We start from the raw sequence: 16581 nt of genomic DNA on the forward strand, positions 1-16581 counted from the left end.
AATCCTGAAAAGGCGAAATTCTGCAGAAGTGCCATCTTTGGCTCAGCAAAAAACATTAAACAGTCACAAAAATACTGCTCACAAAGTACAGATTGTCATCTTCCAGAGTAACTCTCCGTGCTGTGTATTAAGCAACACACACTTAACTTGATGCCAGTGGCCATAAAAGAATGGAATAGTTAGGTATTTGCATTTCACCAGACCCAACCCAAGCTTTCTTATTAGGACAAAGCCATAAAACAGATGGTTCTAGAGCAAAAATCAGCTGAAAATGCCAATGGGTTGAGTGTTACCACAAACAACAGATTAAAACCTTCAATACTCAGAAAGTTTCTTGTTATTTTTATAAACTGAAGCTTTTAAATAAGTGTTGCCTTTCTCTGCATTGTTCCCATGTAACTATAGCAAGACTGTTCAAGAAGATATGAAAGCAAGCTGGCTGAATGCACTCTTGGGATTTATTAGGAGAACAAAGTAAGTCTAGTGGCAGAAAACCATAGTGTTGGATAACATACTTGGTTGGAGAACAAAACTGCTGTGAAAGAAGATAGCATAGCCAGGGTTTTTTTATGAGAACTAATTGCTTAATTTACCACTAATAAACTAAAGTCGTGTAAAGAAGCCAAAGATCAACAATCAGCACTAACTTTTCTTTCCCAATACCAAAAGGCTAACTGAAGTTTCTGTTTCCAGGAGAAAAAGAACAGAAAAAGGTTTTGATAAGGAAAAACAACAGACTTTCTCCTCCAGCCATGTGCAGTTCACTATTACAATATGGCAGGAAGGAGGAGGGAAACAGTAACTGTGAGGACCCATCTGTTCTTACTGTGGACATCATCCACAGGCAGCCATTTTTGCTCTCTCACTCAGACTGAATGGCTCAGAAAGCAGCACAGCACCTTTGGCACTGCAAATATACAGTCACCGGTGCCAATCAGTTACTATTACATTTACACAGTCTGTACATTTACAAGACTTGCTGTCTTTCTTACAGCTAATGGAAGAGATCACATAGGAAACCTCATTCCCATTCCAACTTAAATTCATCCACCTTTAACACAAGGACCTATAATTTGGTCATAACAATGATTACTCAGTATTCCAGAGGCAAAGCGCAGGGATGTATTGCTTCATCCTGCTTAAGTGACAATTGGAGACCGTGTGTCTAGTGCCAATCACACTTACCCAGACACTGGCTAACACCCCTCATGCCATCTCCTTCTGTCACATTCAACTGGTGAGGCCACAGATAGGAGGGCAGAAAGTCCATGAGTTGATAAAGCACACAACTTCTTGTTTGGGACTATTATAAAGCATCCTGCTTCTACTGCTGCACTTTCCATACCCTGAAAACCACTGCCCATTTCATAAAGTACCTAATTAGTCTAGCACAACCCACCTTTGGTAAAGCCATGCTGCATTATATTCCACACTCCATTTATTTTGTGTCTTTGATTACGTTTCTCTTTAGATGTGATATAGCTTTTAAACCTGGGTCCCATAGGCTCCTAAATCATAACATTCTCAATATAGTTCTTAGCTAGGTAAAGTCTTTATGGCATTAGGTAAAGATCTTTCTACCCTGGAGACTGTTTATCCAACTCCCGAACTTCTGTTGCCTGAAGAATAGAGGTGGAATACCAAAGGCTTTATGTAGTAATACAAAAACTCTCATTAGAATTTTCACATCCATCCCCAATTAATCCCCAGATCAGCAATTCACCAGAAGCCAAAGAATTTTCTAAATTCCTTCGATTTCCTTCTACTTAATGATAACGTATCATTAATTCACCCCAAACTACAGCCAATCCAGCAGCAGAGGACCAGTTGTACAATACACAAAGAACAGCAAGCCAGGAAAAGGCTGCCTTGAATCCCAGTATGAGGAACTGGCTGAAGGAGCTTCTACAAATTCTGAAGTGTTAATCAGTGGATTATGATCCTGTCAGAAGCCACTTAAGGACAGACTCAGCCACATACTGAGATTCATGCTATAAAGAGATTATGATACCCAACACTCAGCCTTAGTAGGGTACAGAGCAGTATGCTCCACAGTCTCCTCAGACAGCCTTGCTGTTTGAATGATATTCTGACATTAGCCTGCCTGCTGCTAAGATGTTGTACTAAGGTACTTTGTCAACAGGAAAGTGTATTAGCAATTTTTAAGATGTGAATCACTATTCAGTACAATTAGGAAGCTCATACCTGGTTTTGATCGTTGTAGTCACATTCCCGAACCACTACCAGGCCTCCTTTCTGACTTGGGTGGCCCTGCGCGACCAGGCATTTGTTGGTTTGAAGGTGATACAGCTATGAAAGGAAAACAGTTTGAAGGATGCAATAAACAAATAATGTCACATACCAAAAAGAACATATGGTAATGCTTCAGAAGCCCTAGAAGTTAGTGTGCTCACAAAAAATCCCCACCAAAAGTCAAAACCAACTCACAGTTACATCGAGATTTCTCTCTCTATGGTACAAGTGCTCAGCACATGCTGGCCACACTCTTGACAAATTTCTTTCCCCTCTTCACACTCCGTGAAAGTCACAGGTATCCAATACTCATTAGCGGAGGAGTATCAACTGTACTGTACAAGTTACATTTTACTATGGTTTAGTTTAAATAGAAATCTCCTCCTAGGGCCTCTCTTCATGAAACACTACCATCTCTTTGAGAAAGGAGAAGGAAGTACCTAAATAAAACTATGAAGTGCACGGGAGTGCATTTGACAGTCAATGGGTGCGCGCATGTGTGGGAGATGGCAGAGCCCCAGATCTGGCATCCACAGTAAAAATAATTAACTCCAATATGGAACTGAATATAAAAGTTAAAAATAATTTGCTGTGCTGAACTCAAGACCAGGCTGATTAATTAGTTAGCTGCATTTTATTATGAAGATATACATAGCTGTCTTGGCATTTCAACTGATTCTACTGATTTGTAGAAACCAAAAGACACTTCCAGTAATGAAAAGAAAGAACTGCTCCACCACATGCTGGTATATAAATTTGAGAGTACAAATTCTGAACAATATTCCTCACTAAGCCCCATTTCTGGAAATAGCTGTCCCAAGGCACATCAGCCACCTCCTCAAGTGCACCATGTTTCTTCTACTCCATACACACATCTGAAACAAATTATACAAAAGCTTCTAAGTAACATTTCCTCACACCCCAGAGACATCTAGGACAGATCTCATTTTCGTCATTCCTCACTCAACAGAAGGCTTTCAAACCATAAAGCTACATGAGCTTTATATGATTTTTGTCCTTGTTTTTATTGGGCATAATGATCAGCATTTGATAACACTGTTAAAATCTGTCACAGTTTTTGATCATTACAGCTCTTCACAGCTGTCAAACCAGCACTGATCTCTGGCCCAATTAGTTTTTGAAAATAAGCTGAGACTTGGAGTGATTCATCCCAAATCCTAAAGAGTCTGGCACACAATAGTGACATTGGCTGATCGTTCTGTTCCTTGTAGGCATCTGGAAATAGTTTATACAATCATCAGAGCCAAAGCTGACTCTTATACAATACTGGGTATAATTCTTGAAACCCAGACAACCAAGCCAAGGAACTCCATTTTTCTGCGTCTTCTCCCCGCTTCTTAAAGGGTACACAAAGCTTTTTTTCCACATTAAACCATGGGAAATTAATGCTAGAAAGATTTCCCTTTAAGTGTTGTTGAGGGATTCAGAGCCCTCGTGCATCCCCCATGTCAGCAATTCCATAGTTAAACTTCTGTCTGAATGAAAGCAGAAAGCTATTAAATTGAAAGTCTGCCATGGGGAATAACAGCACTCAACAACTACGGGAATCAGCCCATTATATCAGTTTTATTCAGGTAAACTACACGTTTGCCCTAATAAATAACTTTACTGCTTGGCTGGGATCCTATTACAAAAACTCTCAGATTCCTGCTTTCAAGGAAAAAAAAATAATAATCTAACGATGTCAATAGGTCTTCCAGCCTAAATCTGCTTTGAGGACTGTCAACAGCTACTGCAGCCTGTCTTACCTTGTGGAGAGGGCTATCACTATTTAATGCTTCCAATTATTGAGCTAGAAGGGAATCTGCTAGCCATAATCTATGTACACATTAAATGGTGTATTCAAAGGTCTCTCTGAAAGTGAAGACCTTGAAAAAGTTGTCTTGGGTTTGAAGTTATCCATTATTTTGGGGAAGCGTAAAAAGGCTGAATCGGATGAATTTGGATGAATCTGGCTCTGGAGAGCACAGATGCAACTGTATGTTGCCTTTGCCTGCACACACACCCAAAAACATAGGTGTCAGCGCTAATTTAATGAATTTAATCATGATTTCCCTCATGAATACACATAAAAATTTATCTCTTCTACTTTGAAGAAAAAAGGAGCAAAACTCATTATCTAAAAGTCAAGACTAGAAATGCCATCATCAGTCTCAAATGCAAATGTTCATCTTTGCAGAAAATTATCCAGTAAAAGCAACGAGTTTGGAAACTAATTACATTGTACTCTTATCATCAATCACAGAGCATGAACATCTGAGGCCAAATTTCTCTATCCACACCCATCTTCAGAACCAACAGCCATGAAAGCGTATTCTGAAGACATCAAAACTTTGTAACTCAGAGCTTTGAGGTAAGAAACCTCACTGAAGAGTATCTAGTCTAAAGATGACCTGAGATGCCGATCAGAGTGAAACTCATTTGCCCTTCTAAAAAGAGACAAATCCTGTTATTTTTCAAGACAGCTTATTGCAAAACCAGAAGTCCATGCTCAATGGAAACAAACTTTTTTTCTTGTATTTGAGCAAATATTTCAGAAAGAATCTCAGAATAATTAAAAAAACAGAATTCTGTATTTTTAAGAAAATTTCTCTTACCCTTCCACGCTGGATTATCTTCGGTCGTTTCTGTGCTCTATTAATAAATACTGGCTGCGGAGCTTTGGCATTGGGTCCAGATACTTGCATCTCAGGATAGATGTTATCTAAATACCACTTAAACGACTTGCAGTTCAATCTTTTCCTCAGTTCTACACGGTCAGTAATATTTCCATAGTTCCTCATCCTCAGCTCAGGTCTCAAAGCAAAATACTGCTCCTGTATTGAAGAGAAACAGGTTGGGGACAAAGGGAGAAGAATTTTCAGATTATTGATTTCCAACTTTTCCTGTTCATAAAACACCCAAAGTTTCATTTTGTTTTGCTAGTGTTTCACCTGCATCATCTCCAGAATGGATCCCACAGTGTAATTTTTTCATGTTCTAATTTATGATTATACTTACAATTGTACCTATTTAGACAAGGACAGATTAAGATTCCAGCTCAGTATTATGTACTGTTCAACTCTAATAAAGAAACAATGGAGACAAACACGAATTCATGAATGTACAATGTGGAGTGAATAGTATTGCCAAAACTAGAAGAAAATACCCTTGTAGAGTCTTTACTTCCAGCTAGATTTACAGAGCTGATAGAAAACATTTTTTGCACATGAACTCTTTTACTTGATATTACTTGGAAATCAGTTTTCAAGGCACTGAGCCGTAACATTTTGTTGGATTAATCTCGAGTAGACATCTGGAATTTACTTAGCACAATGTGGTTCTGACAGTTTTCAATTACCTACTGCTATCTCTGATATTCAGATGACATACAGCATCATCTCAAGATGAAATACACATCTGTCCTTATCAATATCTTTGAGCATTTGGATGTGCTTGAAGCATCACTGCTATTTTCGTAGCAGAGAAAGGGGAAGCATTAATCACATTGGACTGTTGGGCAACTCTGAGGAATTTTGGAGATAGACTGGACATCACTATCAAACTGGCCCGCTTCAAAAGAGTAGCTCTTTACTCCAACTGCCTCTTTCCTGGTTAAAGTTCAAATGTCAGTATCCTACCTTTTCTGCTTTATTTACCTCCATTGTATACTTGAACTTACTTATTTTACATTTAGCTTTTGACACTTATGAAAATATTGCTGCTTCCCTTCCATTATGCAATTTTATTTATTAAATAATGACTTTTGCTCTGCTGCAAAACAAGTCATATAAGTCTTATCTTTGTACTATTCATCATACAATCATTTCAGTAAACTAAACTGGCCCTATATGCTGCATTACGCTTATAAAAACAGAAATATTTCCAGGCTTGCCTTGCATACATAAATCTGTCATAATGACAGTATCTGGCAACTACCAGAGAATTAGATAAGAAACAGCTGGAAACGTTCAGGACATAAATCTGTGATAAGAGACTGCTAGAATCAGCAGTTTCAGTCCTTGTTGGACAATGCAGTGAAGCTGGAAATTATAACAAAGAATCAATTCCAAGCTTCAAAGAAAGCCATCATTAATCACAAGACAACTGAGGCCAGGCACCAATAAAAGACAAAGTGATAGATCTACCAATACATTATGGAGATGAATGGAGATAAGAATTAATGACCCTTAATAGGCTCCTCAAATTGACTGAACATCAAGATAAATGACAGGGTTTGAAACATAAGCCTCTAAAGAATAGGACGTTAATAAAATACGTCTTGTATAGAAATTGAGGGAGCACAGGAAGAGCCGCATGGCAAATCCTATGGTCTCACATGGCAAAACGTCCTCAAGTATCAGAGATGAGGCTTCACAAAAATCTGACCTACATTCAGTACCAAGATCTGAAGACAAAGAAGGAATACACTTGCCCTTGAATCCAGAAGTCAATCCTGATTGATCTTTGAGGGCAAGCCAGTCTAAGAATCAAACTTCGAATTAGAACAGAAAGCATATAGCCAACCAACAAAATCCCTGTCTCACTAACACAGAAACTACCTGAAGGCACATAGCAGTATATGGCTCCCACATAATACTGATTTGGACACAGGGCAATGCAGAGCTTACAAGAACTCACTTATCTTCATTAAAAAGGCACAGTAGAAGTAGCAGGGAAGAGACTTGAGCACTCAAAAGCCAAACAATAACCTCACAGAATTTAGGAATTCAGAGCAAAATTAACATTAGGAAATCAGACTATAGAAGGAAGACCACATGAGAGGTGCTAACAAATACCACTATGATGATAGAGTCATTTGAAAAACAAGACAGTTAATAACCTTATTTCATGACCTAGTGTTGTGGTTTAACCCCAACTGGCAAACAAACGCCACACAGCTGCTCAACCACACCCCACAGTTTATATACTGGGCATGATGTATACCCCTTTGGCTAGTTCAGGTCAGGTGCCCTGTCTCTGCTTTCTCCCAGCTTCTTGTGCCCCTCCTCACTGGCAGAGCATGAGGGACTGAAAAGTCCTTGATCAGGGTAAGCACTACTGAGCAACAACTAAAACATTGGTGTGTTATCAGAATTGTTCTCAGACTAACGCTGAAACACAGCTCTGCGCCAACTGCTAGGAATAAAGTTAACTCTATCCCAGCTGAAACCAGGACACCTAGAATTGTCTCTTACCTTATACTCATCCATCCACACATGTGCTAGCCGCAGGGAATTATGAGCCATAGTGTCCTGTCCCCCTGGTGAGCCATAGGGACGCCTTTTCCGGAAAATGTGTCCAACCCTGGAGCAGGGGATGATCAGAAGTCTACCACCACACATCCAGATCTGCCCATACAAAAGCAGAACATACCTCATTATATGCATACTGACAAGGCTCACTATCTCCTCCCCTTCTTCATACTTAGGTAGGCTTATACATTATGATGGGATTAGATCCTACATGTCATGCTTTCTAACACTGCACCCCAGATCTAGGTATCATTTATACTCTACTTCCATTTATTTTTTTGAATCTCTTTTTAAACTTCAGCTTCCAGCAAATTATCGTCATTGGCCCTTTGTTGGGCTAACATGCTCTCCAGTGTCAGAAGAACCTTCTTACATTAGCAAGTCACTTTTAAAACTCCTCCTGGATAAAGACTAAACTTCTTTACAACTCTCCCCCAATGGAGACAAGGGCTTCCACATGTTATAAAGCTCTCCAAATATTTCTCAAAGCCCTTTCTATTGAAACTGCATTACACAGTAACAATGATTTCCTTTCACCCCATGCACTTCTACTCAGAGATCTAATAATTATATTTTATAATCAAAACAAAGACTTTATTTATTCAGTAAATAGTCACATAAACTTATGAAATGCCAGTCCTTACGTTTAAACTTTAATCTTCATTTCTCTAATGACCCAATTTGACAAATTCCTCTAAAGTTTAGGGGGTTGTGTGTTTGGTTTGTTTTGATGTTATCTTCACTTTTTAATCCCTTTTCGTAACTGTTATGCTAGCATATCGTTTTCAGGCAGACTCTTGTCAAACCTGTTGATGAATCCACTTTATAAAAACTCAAAAGGTAAACATAGCAATGAGCACAAAAAGTTGTTCTTATTCAGTGGAGTGACAGGAAAGATGAGATAAAGAACAGGAAGCCCAATGAAGTGTCATTTTCAAATCTCCTGATTGCGACTTTCATTATTTTTCCAACCAAGCTGACTCCTCTGCAGGACCTTTAATTTGGTTACAAAAATAATTTACATTTCCAGGCTCTCAAAGAGGAAGCTGAAGTATCTGAAAAGCCCTATACATGACTAAGGAAAGATAATAAACTTATTCTCAATGCTGCTGTGAGCCACGTCTTTTTAACTGACATAAAATTCATCAGACATAGCTTATGAACTCCTTTCAGAAATTTGCATGATTATTCTTTTCTCATGACGCTATAGGTATTATGAAATGCTCCACCAAACACAGAAAAAGCTACAAACATTTAACTACAGAGCTCAAAATACTCTTTAATCTTCCCATTAAAGCTTAACTTGAAGATTATTGTTAAGGCAGTTACAGTGTGCTGAAACACATCCTTCCTGGGAAGAGAAGTGCCAATTTCTGTGTACGAATAGCTATTCCAGTGCTAAAGAAACAGTACATAAGAAAGAGAAGCTGCACATAGGGAAGAGAAGCAGCCAGACACCAAGTTTCACACTCCAATGCACATAAAAGGTAGATTACCCGGAAAGATATTTCCAGATTTTCTCCTCCCCAGATGTCCATGCCACTGTCATACTGCCCAAGTTCATTAAAGTACTCACGATCCATGGCAAACAGACCTCCAGCCATAGTAGGTGACCTAAAAAAGGAACATTGAAAGAAGTCCATTTTCTTTTAGAGAAAAACAAAACCAAAACATAAGTCACTTAGCTGAACCTGCTAGTCCTAAAGCTTAAATTTACACCTACATAATACAATTTAAAACTTGCAGACACTAGAAATCATCAGATCATGCTTCTAGTCTCAAAAAAAAAATATTTCAAAAGCAGATCTGTAAATGGTATTTGGGATTTTTCATTATTCCAGTACCTATCAACCATATTTCTTTGTATAGTAAAAGTGAGGAAAAGGTACAGGACAGGGAATGAGGAACAAAGTGGCTGTGACTCTGCTAAAAAAAAAAAAAAAAAAAAAAAAAAGAGCTAGCTAAAACAAATAAACCACTAAAAAAAGTAAGAACTTATACAAGTTTGGAGTTCAGCAAGTTTCCTGTGGTGAAACTGAGAGCAAGAAACAAGGTTCAGTTCTGAATTACACAAGCCAGGAGGATGCTAAAAGAAATCTTACTCTGTCTCGTATAGAATCTAAACCCCAGGAGCAGCACTGTTTCAGTGTTGATGAAACCATCAGTTTATCAGTAAGTTCTTTACAGTTTGCATATTTGCATTTCCCAGTTTTTCGCCTTGCCTGTATGTTACTAGAATGGTGCTCTACTTTGTAAAAATCTGTATATGACCCCCACTGTACAGTCTCTAGGTTGAATTGCTACTGTACCACTAAGTTATAAGTAGATGCTCTAGAAGGGGGGGAGAAAATGAGTAAAAACACTACATAAAGATATTACAGTTGGAACATACAATGGATGGAGAACAGGTTTTTTCTCGTCCTCATTAATAAAATCCTTGCTTGTGCTCACACAATTTTCTTCCACAGATTCTGTCACTTTAAAACCTGTATTGAAAGGTTGCTCTCAAGTTTTTCATCCCTGACACCAAAATATTTCATTACGAAGGTCTTTAAAATGTAAGACTTTCCATTCAATGGAAAGCCATTTGCAAAGATTAAATAGCAATCTTGCTTCTTTTTCAAAGCAGGCAGAGACCTCTAAGTTGGAAAAGTCAGTTCTGTACTCAAAGAAAAGTAATCTTTTAAAATTATTAGACTCTCTTTAACTATAAAATTCTCTGCCTTTTCATGGGAGTTTTCCCTAAAAGTGAGTTGAAGGAATGCAACAGTGTTGAACACAAGCCGGAACTAACCTTCAGCAATAGACCAGATTAGATGTGGGAACAGTTCTTAACAGAATAAGGATTTTAAGGCTTCATACGCTGGTTCCCCATTCAGCTTTTCCTGGTCTGTCCTTTCCCTTCTTGCTTCAGAAACTGCCACAGTGACACTTTCCAACCAAGCCAGTCAAACTGCTAAGTAACTCAAGAAGTTTCCTGGCTTCTCAGACCAAGTCTTTCGATGGGTGGATGTGGAAAGGGTAGATGTGGAAAGACTAACTGCAGAGCTGTCAGACAACACACAACCTTGTGCCGGAGCTGCTTGCATCAGCCTGAAATGCTCTTCATTTACAGTCCAAGAAAAGAGAATGAAAGAGATGAGACTGCCCAATTCTGATTTACTTTGCAAATTTTATAGAAGCACCACATTATCTGCAAGGAGTCCTTTTGTAAGTTCTTCCACCTGACAAACCCATTCTGTGAATTCTGTACTGACATAGATTCCTGCAACTAGAAAAAGCACAAACAGCTTCCTGCATTGCTCTACCAGCACTGGCCCTTTTTGTGAAGGGATTTGCACTGGGCCAGCTTCCATTCTCAAGTCTGAACCTTATGTGTCTGCTACTAAAAAAAGAAAAGGTGCCTATTGACATCATTTTGTAACAGCTACGTGTCCACCAGGAACCAGATATTGCCAGTTCAGTACATGCGAGACAGCCAGCAGTGGTTAAAAGATGAAGGAAGGTAACTTTCAAGTTCTAGTGTTAAGCTTTTACAAGCCTTTTGTTTCAGAATGACTCTCAAAAGACAGCAAAAACAACATGCACAGGCTTCCAACAGGCAGCTTTAGGCATTTGCCACATCATCTAAAGAGACAAGTCATATTTTTAAGTGGTTTTCACATCCATGTGTGTTCATTTAGAAAGCTTTATGACAAAATAATTGCTGTTTGGTGAAAAATATAAATGAAATCTGAAGAAAAAGGATATTTTTACATAGAAAATTACCATATGCTCTGATGTTCTCTCCCCCACAAAAATATATTTTCCTAATCTACCAATTCTTTAGCATTTAACCACAGAAATTATGGAGCCTGTATTTGTGGGATGCAGGCTATTACCAGCACAAAGACAGTTATCAAAACCATCATTAAGCCAAACATCGACAAACTGGAAACAAACATCAATGCAGAGCTCAAAAGTTAAATTATTGAACAGATTTAATACAGAATAGCATTAGCTCCTTAAGACTTTTGTCTTAGCAAAAGCTGCTGTTGTATAAGCTTTCTCTAAAAGTGTACTTTTTTGACTTAAGAAGACAGATATATCTGATCTGTGATTAAATGTGAAAAATTAAACTCAAATACGTAATAGTAACCAAAACTATTTCAAAGTAAAATAAACAAGTCAGATATCTAGCAGGTTAAGTATCTGCTTCTAAAACTGCACACCCAGATAACGCTCCGCAATGATTAACAAGTTCTCTGTATGTTACACAGAGCTTCCCCTACATGGGAGGAACCTTACTTGATTGGAGCAGTGGCTCCCTCGGGTCCTTCCAGTTCTGACAAAGGAACAAGATCCCACTTAAAGTGCAGGCCCCAGTTAAACCCTCCACGCACAACCGGGGAAGAGCTGTAGGTAAGTGTGTCAGCGCTGATTATGTCAATCACAGGGCACACCACAGTCCTGCGATCTTCTCTGATGGGAGTCAGCAGAGGTTGCAACCACATGTCATTCACCTCACAGTGACTGTCCAGGAATACCAGCACTTTCCCTACAGAGGCCAAAGCACACAAAACAAAGATCCATGATAACATGAAACACACAAACACATATGTAGTTATATTAGCAGCAGAGTACTGGCAGCATCCTCAGCAGCCAGTGTAACAGAGGGGAAAGACCATCTGTACTTGGAAAGTGTTGACAAACCAGGGACTCCACAATGACTGGTACAGTCACAAAGGCAGAAAGTAGATCCTGACTATTCACATTCAGCTACGAAACGCTCTAGTGGGCCATTATTTGTATTTCTTTGATAGGGTTTTATAGTTATCAAATTTTCTATAAAGATTCAGCAGAGCTACTGTACTTTAAATGAAGCATCATTAGACCAGCACTCTAAGAGCCAGGAGGTGCATTTGTGCTAATGTAGAGCACCTCCTATGCCTGACTTAGACTACAGGGATAGCCAAGGATGACAGATACTGGGCTGGATGCATCATCTCCATGACAAGGCTGTTTTGTCCACTAAATGTAATTTGCCTTGGGCTCACTTCATATCACACTGCAGCAACCATCCAGTTACTATCACAGCTAAGATCTGCATATTTTAAGTCAAGTCATTCTGATGAATTAATCTGCGTTCATTCATGACACAGGCCACAACATTTCAATTCCTGAACATAAAGTAACACAGAGTATCTCCTCATCTCATTAGCTCTGGAATGATTGTGGATTAAAAGGAGAGTGAATGCCCAAAATGGGCATAGCCAAATCCACCAATATTAGACCAAGCAACACTTCCCATCAATTTACATGGGAATTACCCACCACTGTCAGAGAGGACAGTTTGATCCACCTTCATGCTCAAATGGTCTAAAAAGTCATCTGAACTTTTATGACTCAACATAAAAGGTATGTAACACTAGAATAACATGGAAGAGATGGAAAGAGCTTTAAAGAAAACAATCCTGAAACACACCAGCAGTTTAGAAGAGCAATAAAATAACTTAAAATTGTACTAACTCAATTTAAGCCAGCACAGCCTGGAAAATGCAAGCACAATTTTCTCTCTGGATTATGCCATTACAATGCTAATGAGTAAACACCAATTAAGAGACTTATCTGCCACTCAAAATTATGTGAGAAAGTAGCATCTACTTTCTCAGACACCAAAGAATTTAACTGGAAGAACATTATAGTAAAAGGCATACAGTGTACATAAAGCACCAAATATTGTTTATCCCAATTAACGCTTATTGCAACACCAGGAAAGCTTGTATGAGAAACATTAGTTAGATTGGTAAATTAGAAACCAGATTAGCGTATCTTAATAACGAAGCATATTGCCATTTTAGAACAACAGTTTTCACATGAAACATGCAGAAAATAATCTGTGACCACACTATCTACTGCAGATGGAGATGTTCCCAACACAACATTCATTCAGGGCAGGAACAGGGAATATTCTACATTGCCTTACTACAAGTTTTGTCAAATATTGGTTTTGTTTTATTATTTCACTGACCCAAATCTTTCTTCTCCTCGGCTAAGTTGTGTAGTATGCTATGCAGAGCCCCTGCAGTGGGCTAAAGCAATCACAAGTCAAACATTCAACATCTGGAAAAGCTGCATTACATAAAGAGAAGTCACCCAATTAATCTATGGTCAAAGTATGCAAGAAAAAGAGAAACAAGTATACCTGTAGCATGAGAGGCTCCGACCATCCTTCCTCGAATCAAGCCTTCCCGCTTCTCATTTCTTACCAATTTTGTGGTTTTTGGAAGATGAGTTTTAACATATTCACCCAAGTCTTTCTTCAAGTCAGCTGAGAAAAAGAAAACAGAAGTTCAACAACAGGGTGGAAATTGTGAAAGATTTTTTTTGAAGTTCTAAAGTGTTCTACTCAAAGGGCCAAAAACTTCATCAAAAAGCTACCAGAATACAGCACAGCTTAAAACCAAGAGTACCAAAAGGACAGTCAGTCATCCCACATCCTACACCTGCCCTTCAATTCCTCTGGCTTTTGGGGTTTGTGTGTGTGTTTTCATTCATGCATTTTTCTATTAACTGCTTTACTTTTTCCTGCTGTATTGTGGAAACATGGACAAAGCAGGCACATACCCTGCACTGAAGAGGGTGACATACCATTGGACTAGGCCCTCTATGGGGTGCATTCCTGCCGATATGCAGTTCCTTGTATTTTCCCAACTAACTATGTGCTGCCACTGTCTTGGGTTTTACGCTTGGCCTTGGTTTCCTGAATACACACTGGATTGTTATTTTCTTTTGTTCTGTTTGCAAAGCCTTTAGTACAGCATGACTCAAGTTAACTGGAACTACCAGACTCTATGCTAAAAGAAATTACTGCTACTAAAATAAAAGACATTGTACAAAGAAATAGCATTTCCAAATTCTTCTCATGGTGACATTCATTTACAGCAGAGGTAATGAAAGCCCTTTCACACAGGCAAGTGATTTAAATGACTATGTTCTATGCGCAAAAACACTAACGCCTTTAAAGCAGCACAAAGACACCTTTCATTATCTGTACCTGCTTAGCTGATACAATAGCAGATACAAAGTACAACTTACTCACAGGTAGCTGCTTTTCTAAGATCCAAAAGGATCAAAAACACTGCTGGCAGGCATGTGCTTGTGAAGGAGAGCAAAGTTCACTGAAGTCTATAGGCACTACTGTAACTTAACTAACATCAACGGCAATTTTAAGAGTAACAATACTTCCTTCACCCAAGGATGGTGGTTTCTAACATTAAAGCAGGACCACTGAAGAGAATATAGACACATGAAGGCTGAAGTAATGGAAAAACATAAGTTAATGAGCTTATGGAGAAATAAAGGGAAATATAAAATGAGGAAGAAAAACAAAAAGCCAGCTGAGACTTTATAGAGAACCTTGGTATAGAGACGCAGACAGACGTTCAGCAGAGGATATGCTGGAATAAATATTATTCTAATGAATGTCAGTTCTAACATTAAAGTTTCTGTCAACAAGATTAAATGTCAAAGGAATATATGTGGAAGCTAGAGCTGTAACCTTCAGGAGCTACAAGAGCTTTCAGGAAGGAAAACTGAAAAAAGAGATTCCCAGAAGCAACTCCAAATGTTAAGGTCTCGACCTCTGCTGTGTGGAATCATGGATGAAGAATGAGAAGGTACCACACAGCAAATACAATGCTAGAGAATATTCTAGGACAAAGAAAAGTTTACAGAGACATGTAGACAGGATTCATTTGAGTCACAGGAATTCTCTCCTCCGGTGCTCAATGTGACATATGATGCTAGAGACAATAGATTTCTCTTTTTAGAGCGTCTCCAAGAAAGTTGCTGAAGTAATGTCATCTTTAGGATGCTACCCAAATAAGATACCCAAATAAGCAGGACAGAAGGATTTGCAAACCTAAGACTAGTGTTTCAATAATTCTTCATCCAATATATTACAGCAAGGGAAAAACAGTGTACACTGCACAAAACAAAAGGCTAGCACAAAGTAGAAGAGGTCAATACCAAGCTCAGCATTTAGTGCAGATAAGGCTGCATGAAAGGGCATAAAATACAAGAAGAAATAGTTTTGCATGTGCAGACTTCTGAAAACAGCAGAAAGGGAATGCACACTGTTAGCTAAACCAGGCCCACAACATGGGCTTGAATGGTGGAATGTAACAGCCAGTAGTACCCAATGGCTAACATGCTCTCAGAGTACAGTTTCGACCTGGACAAGCTATCATTCTGCTGGAAACTGTGCCCTGGGGCAGAATGTATCATGGATCATTCTCAACAGGCAGTTTAGTCTCAGATACCTCTTGGGGTTTTTGCTGTTGATGGGGCTTTGCACGATTCATGCCAACTGGCAAGACTGACTTCTGACATCATCTAAAAAACTGCTTCAATACAGACTGCCTGAGAAATCTTGCGCCAAGGAGAGAACTGCTCCTTTTTAGCCAGTCTCCAAAACTTACTTTAGCTATATCTTGGTCCGTATCTACGTAACACAGGCTCCTCCAAACAAGCAAGACCTAGGATGGGTAAACGCCCCTATCAGGGAGAAACTGGATGCACTGCCTTGCAGAAAAGAAAAATATAACAGCGGGCTGAGGTAAGTTATGGAAATGCCTGCTTAGCTAGTAAGACTGTGGATGATTGAGTGTAAGAGGCTTTTTGAGGCAAAACTAGGTGCGAAGAGCCGAGCTTTGCACAACAGCACTGTCATGTAGCAGAGCTCCTATATTTAAAGCTAAGGAAACAGACAGAATTTCATCTAAGATGGCATTTCAGGAAGCATGTAATGTAGAAAAACTGAACTGAAAATAAAATCAAAAAGGCATAGAGATTAAATCATTTCCCCAAGCTCACATGAGCCACACCACAGCCAAAGTCTTTGTCCATTTCCTCAGTCACTAAACCAGCTTTGCTTTTCTTATGCTGTAAAATTCCATCCATTAAAATTACGCAGCAGCGCACACATCAGTAATATCATCATCATCATCAAAAACAGTAATTCTCTATATAAATAATATCTCCTCCCATCTTAGTCTTCAAAACACATTCATTAGAAGTCAGAAATGCAAAG

The 16581-nt window shown here is 38.9% G+C and overlaps 1 protein-coding gene across 1 annotated transcript in view; it reads right to left on the minus strand.

Moving 5' to 3' along the window:
* GALNT11 (polypeptide N-acetylgalactosaminyltransferase 11) overlaps positions 1–16581 on the minus strand; it is a 53407-nt gene that overhangs the window by 9039 nt on the left and 27787 nt on the right. The window contains exons 5-10 of the mRNA XM_065666834.1: positions 13693–13818; positions 11796–12045; positions 9005–9122; positions 7452–7604; positions 4872–5090; positions 2206–2310 (exon numbers count right to left, since the gene is read on the minus strand). Of these exons, the coding sequence (XP_065522906.1) occupies positions 2206–2310; positions 4872–5090; positions 7452–7604; positions 9005–9122; positions 11796–12045; positions 13693–13818 (971 nt within the window). The remainder of the gene's footprint in view (positions 1–2205; positions 2311–4871; positions 5091–7451; positions 7605–9004; positions 9123–11795; positions 12046–13692; positions 13819–16581) is intronic.

This window comes from Lathamus discolor, chromosome 2 (genome assembly GCF_037157495.1).
Source record: "Lathamus discolor isolate bLatDis1 chromosome 2, bLatDis1.hap1, whole genome shotgun sequence".
Taxonomy (NCBI): domain Eukaryota; kingdom Metazoa; phylum Chordata; class Aves; order Psittaciformes; family Psittacidae; genus Lathamus; species Lathamus discolor.